The following is a 5,933-nucleotide window of genomic DNA, read 5'->3' as shown; positions in this document are numbered from 1 at the left end:
ATCTTCCAAGCAATCGCCTTCTTGTGCTGCTTCAGGACTTCAAGCAATCGATCCTTTTTTTCCTTCGACAACCCAGCAGAAATGATAACGGGCAGATGAGTCTCACCCTCCAAGAAAGCATACTTCAAATGATCTGGGAGCTCCTTAAGCTCAACCGAAGGTGGATCCTCAATAGAAGGGCGTGCTTTAGGCTCAGTCACGCGATCCACAACCTCAAAAACCTCGGGACACGGGGGAGATGCGTGACCTATCAGACAGGTCACCTCCTCAACCATTCGGTCCACACTAGGTGAACCAAAAATCTCCCCTCCAAGCAGCTGTGTGTCCATAACATCCTTCTCGAATGTAGCATGAAGATGATCACTCACATAAGTATCGATAGTCTCAATGAAGTAGAGTCTATCATCCTGACTCTGTGAGTGTTGCATGGATTTCCCTATATCAAAGGTAACCTCCTCATCATCAACCCTGAGAGTAAGTCTACCGGTGCAGATATCAATCAAGGCTCTCGCAGTGGCTAGGAATGGGCGACCCAAGATAAGTGGAACGTTTTTATCCTCATCCATGTCCAGAATCACGAAATCGATAGGAAAGACTAACTTGTCGATTTTCACCAGCATATTCTCAACTATGCCTCGAGGGTACTTCACTGAACGGTCGGCTAGCTGAATGCTCATACGACTCGGATTGGGCTCCCCCAAGTCTAGCTTAGCAAAAACCGCATATGGCATGAGGTTTATGCTAGCTCCAAGATCAGCCAACGCATTGCTGACCGACAAACTACCGATCAAACACGGGATAGTGAAACTCCCAGGATCATTCATCTTCTTCGGTAGTTTGTTCTGAAGAACCGCTGAACACTCTTCATTCAAGGTCACTTTGCGAAAGCTCCTCAAGTTTCTTTTTGTTGGATAAGATATCCTTCAGAAACTTGGCATACTTAGGCATTTGAGCAAGTGCCTCGACAAATGGTAAATTTATATGAAGTTGCTTAAAAAGCTCGAGGAATTTACCATAGTGTTCTTCCATTTTCTGCTTGTTCAACCTCCCCGGATATGGAATGGGAGGGACATACTCTCTCACTGGCTCCTTGGGTCGTGCGGTACTTGCTGGGACTCGCCTCTGTTGCACCTCACCCGGAGACTCAGCCTCAATCTCCTCATCAACCTCATCGTCGTCATCCGGCTTTGCTGGAACAGCCGGAGGAATGGGCTGAGCGGTCTTGCCGCTTCTCAACGTGATGGCCTTTGCAGTAGCATTTGGATTTGGCTCTGTGTTGCTCGGAAGGCCCCTCTGTTGTCTCTCAGACAACATCTTGGCAATCTGGCCAACTTGGTTCTCAATGGCCTGCATGGAAGCTTTTTGGCTTCTCAACTCACTCTCGTGCCTCGTGAAACGACCGTCATACTCCCTAAAACGCTTCTCATTCTCCGCTTTTTGAGTGTTTTGACCAGCTAAGATTTGACTAAGCATATCATGCACACTAGGATCACTAGAAGGAGGCATCTGCTGAGGACGAGGTGGACCATATGCTCCATGGGTCGGAGTTTTGGGACGTGGAGCAAATCTGGGTGGATGCAGGTTAGAAGCATCGGGCTTCCAACTAAAGTTTGGATGATTCTTCCACCCCGGATTATAAGTATTGCTGTAGGGATTGTTTTGAGGACGGTATTGGTTTCCCATGAAATCAACATGCTCGTGTGACATCTCTCCCGTCGGAAAATCACCTACCTGATATGCTCCCCCACTCGAAGAACCCCTCGAGTGCATTTCCATCACTCGATCAAATTTCGAATATAAGGCATCCATACGTGCTGTCATGGCTGTGTAGTCGTCCACATGATGAACTCCCTGCCGAGAACTCTTTCCCCTCGGGGGTTGTTGCGTCCGGTTTTTCGCGGCACATTTTTCAAGAATCTCAAATGCTTCGGTGGCATTTTTCGTGCCGATATCACCACCCTAGTATGTATCAACCATCATCTGTCCCTGACTGTCCAAGCCATGGTAGAAGATCTGACACTGTTGCCACTTGGGCAACCCATGATGTGGGACCTTTCTCATGAGCTCTTTAAACCGCTCCCATGACTCGTAAAGGGACTCGTCCTCGTCCTGACGAAAGTTCAGAATCTTGGTTCTCAACCGAACAGTTTTCTCTGGAGGGAAATATTTCTAAAGGAACTTCTCAGCTAATTGATTCCATGTCGTGATAGATCCAGCTGGAAGTGAAAGAAGCCACTCCTTGGCTCCATCCCGTAAGGAAAACGGAAAGAGCCGAAGGCGGATAGCATCCGGTGATGCATCACGAATCCTAAATGTGGCACAAACCTCCAGAAACCCCGCGATGTGAACACTAGGATCCTCGTGATCCTTGCCATAAAACTGCACCGCATTCTGCAACATCGATATGGTGCCAGCCTTGATCTCGAAATTATTATTGTCGATTGTCGGTGCATTGATGCTCGCAGGCAAACCATCGAGTGACGGTTTTCCAATTTCATTCAAGATCCTATTCTCTTCCGCGTCCGCCATGTCTACCCGAACCTCGTAGAAGGTGTCGTCGTCCGCCGCGTCTGTCTCAATCGTCTCGGCTACCACGCAAAACCACTCCCGCAGTCTCCGGTGAAGATCGCGCTCCAGCTCCGATGAAGGCTCAACGATATCAGCAGCAGGGGTTGAGGACATGCACGACCTGTACGGAATAAGGAGCACAATGCACAAAATATATACAAAAACAAAAACAACTAGCAAATAATCATATTCTTTTTTCTTCAAATAATCAAGCAAGGGCAAATAAAACAAGTAGACAAAAACTTTGTACACTTTTCACAATGGCTAAATAAGTAACTCGAATCGTTTTCAAGAAGACCGCATCCCCGGCAACGGCGCCAAAAACTTGATGTGCGTGAATTATATATATTTTTAATTAAGTTTTTCTTCACACAGATTTAGTTTTAAAAATGGGTTTTCACCTAAAAACTAACTACACACACAAAAGGGCAAGTGTACCCGTCGGGTGGTAATATAGCTAATCGGTAAGAACCGGATATCAATCCGTGGATGCGGTGTCTCGATACTAAACTTTTGCTACTTTAAAGCCTTTTCAAATGTTTGGGTTGATTTTTCTAACTTAGCTTGCAAATAAATACACTACTAAAAATTCTATCAAGAACAATATCTAAGAAAGGGTTGCCTAAACTAAGTTTCCACTAACAAACATATGACAACAAGGTGGAAGACTTGTGATGATGCAAGTTCTAGATTTAACTAAGTCCCCAATCAAGGCTTCCTAGTCTATAATTCTTAGGAAAATTAAAAATGAATTAACATTCTAATCACCTAAAAATTATTCTTTTAAGCTCACTTGCTAAGTTGATGTTAATCTTTAATCATGAGTTATTTGTTTGTCAAAACTCCTAACTCTACAAATTAGGGAAAACTCATATGAGAAACACACTAATCACCCTAACTTGGTTTTAAGTAGTTGGCACTATCATCATGTTCTTGATATGAACCACAAGCATGGTCATGCTAGCTAACAACTTTGGCCTAAATCATCAACATAACATGAACACAAACTATAGAATTCATATAAACATACTTTTGATCTTTCCAAATCTAGATGCAAGAATTCACACACAAGCTCAAATCATTGTTCATATCACATTAACACTCACCATTCCTAGTTTCATGCTATGAATCCTACTAACAAATTAACAAGATTCAATAATCATAATCTCTACATGGGCTTTCCAACACAACATGTAAATACTTATGAGCAAACATTCAAGAACAAGAACTTTAAGCATGCATATGAATTCCAAGAACAAGACTAAGTGACAACATGAAGATTAACAAGAACAATCATCACATCTACTTCCATATTATCATATGTTCACAAGCTTCAACATAGTTTAGACAACACAAGTGTTTAGCCCATAAGGCTCATGAATACCAAATCAAGCACAATGAAACATAAATTGTTCATAATGTAGTAAGCTAACCAAGTTAAAGACAAGATTAAAATGGTGTTTGAGTAGATCTTCAAGTGATTTAATCCTCTTCAAGGCTACCTCTTGGCTCCAACAAGCTTCCAAGACCAGATTCTTGAGAGAAAAAGTCACCAAAATGCTCCAACTCCCTTGCAAATGAGCTAGAAACTCGTATTTAAACTGCTGGGCGTTTGGCACTACCATGCCACCTTTTGGCACGGTCGTGCTTGGCAAGTATCAGAGTCACTTTTAGTCTGTCAATCTTGTTTGCTACCATTTCTGGAAAAATCCCGCTCAAATGTTCCCGAGGTCGCACGACCGTGCTCGATGATGCTCTGGTCGTGCGAGCCGATAGTGCTCGATGACGATTGAACTGATCTCGGAAACGGGCTGATCAGGGGCTGATTTTGGTCTGGCACGGTCGTGCCAGTGGTTGGCACGGTCGTGCGTCTCCTGATTTCGATGGTTTGGCCGAAATGTGCTAGTGCTGGATGAGAGTGCCGACGTCGGAGGGCTTGGCACGGTCGTGCCACTGTTTGGCACGGTAGTGCCATATTTGGCAGTTTGCTGGAATGCACCATTTTAGCTCCATTTTGCTCCAAAAGCTTCCGTTTCGTCACCGGGCCGAAGCCCGGACCTGTATTTTCACAAACAACTCAAATGAGTACCAAAATCAATGAAAATACAAAGAGTTTTCGCATAAACGGGGCGTATTTGACGTTTAAAAGATGTATAAATTCTTATACATCAGTCTAAAGGACATGAAACTCTATGAGATGTTATTTATTTGTAACATTTGTGCTTGTAATCATTGTGAACAGTTCAATTATCAATAAAACAATGTTATTTGATCCTAATGTTTGTTTGGTTGTGTTTTACATTTTTCATGTTTTGACTTTTGTTCAATTTCAAACTCTACATCGCTTTCTGGAGAATTATACGCAAACTGGTGCGTAAACGTACTCAGTTTAATGCGACAAATACTCCGGAACATCAACATATACTCAACATACCTTAAATAACCTTTACATAACTTAGAAATAAGTTTTGAAGGCTTTGGTATGGCAAAAACAAGTTAATTCGCTTACAGGGACTAAACTTGACAAACTGCGAAAGTATGCCAATTTGAACTGTAACGAACATTCTAGAACATGTCCATAAGTTAAACATACCATAAATATCCTTTACATGGCTTAGAAATAGGCTTTGAGGGGTTTGGTATGCTAAAACAAACTTTTGGATCATTTAGGGGCTAAAAGTGTCAAAAAGTGCACAAGTTTGCACTTTCACGCATAACTTACGTTCTGAATACATCCGGACATCCAAAAATTTATGTAAGCATCCTTATATTATGCCTTACTGTTCGGCATGAGAAAAATCCATTCGTCGCGTCAATTTGGATCATTTTTCGCGCTTATGCGCATTCCGTCGTAATTAACCGAACATCGCAATCGTACGGCCAAACGAACCAACATCCGACATATTTTTGAGCATGTTTCATGTCCACAATGTTTAGGCATCATTTTAGGGCCTTAAAGTTGGCTTTACGGGCCTTAGAATTGTCGGAAATGGCGTAAACATGCAACAGGGACCAAAACTGGCAATTCTGAAAGTTGGTGCAGATCAGACATAGCCAGGCGGGCCGCCTGAGTTTTGTCTGATCCTGATGCGGGCCGCATGGCCCCTACAGTTGCAGAAACTTTGTTTTCTTGCAAAACTTGGCCTTTCAAACACTCCAAAGGGCAATTCCCTTTCACAATCTGTAGAGATAAGGTCATTTTGAGCCACCACAACATCTTGACAAGTGTACGCTTAAGATCATGGCACGATATTCAAGAAACGATCCTAACGGCTTTACTTTTCCTATAAATACCCCCCCCCCCTTTTGGTTAAAAATCTCACAAAATCTGATCTAAAGCTCTAAGTTGGAACCTTTGTTTCATA

The 5,933-nt window shown here is 42.9% G+C and overlaps 1 protein-coding gene across 1 annotated transcript; it reads right to left on the bottom strand.

Annotated features, from left to right (window-relative positions):
- Positions 1–864: 864 nt before the first annotated feature.
- Positions 865–1,821, bottom strand: LOC118491547. The gene has a single exon (XM_035989402.1). The coding sequence runs from the start codon at positions 1,819–1,821 to the stop codon at positions 865–867; it is 957 nt and encodes a 318-aa protein (XP_035845295.1).
- Positions 1,822–5,933: the final 4,112 nt, after the last annotated feature.

The sequence above is a fragment of the Helianthus annuus genome, chromosome 4 (assembly GCF_002127325.2).
Source record: "Helianthus annuus cultivar XRQ/B chromosome 4, HanXRQr2.0-SUNRISE, whole genome shotgun sequence".
Taxonomy (NCBI): Eukaryota; Viridiplantae; Streptophyta; class Magnoliopsida; order Asterales; family Asteraceae; genus Helianthus; species Helianthus annuus.
This window is presented reverse-complemented; position numbering and strand designations above follow the sequence as displayed.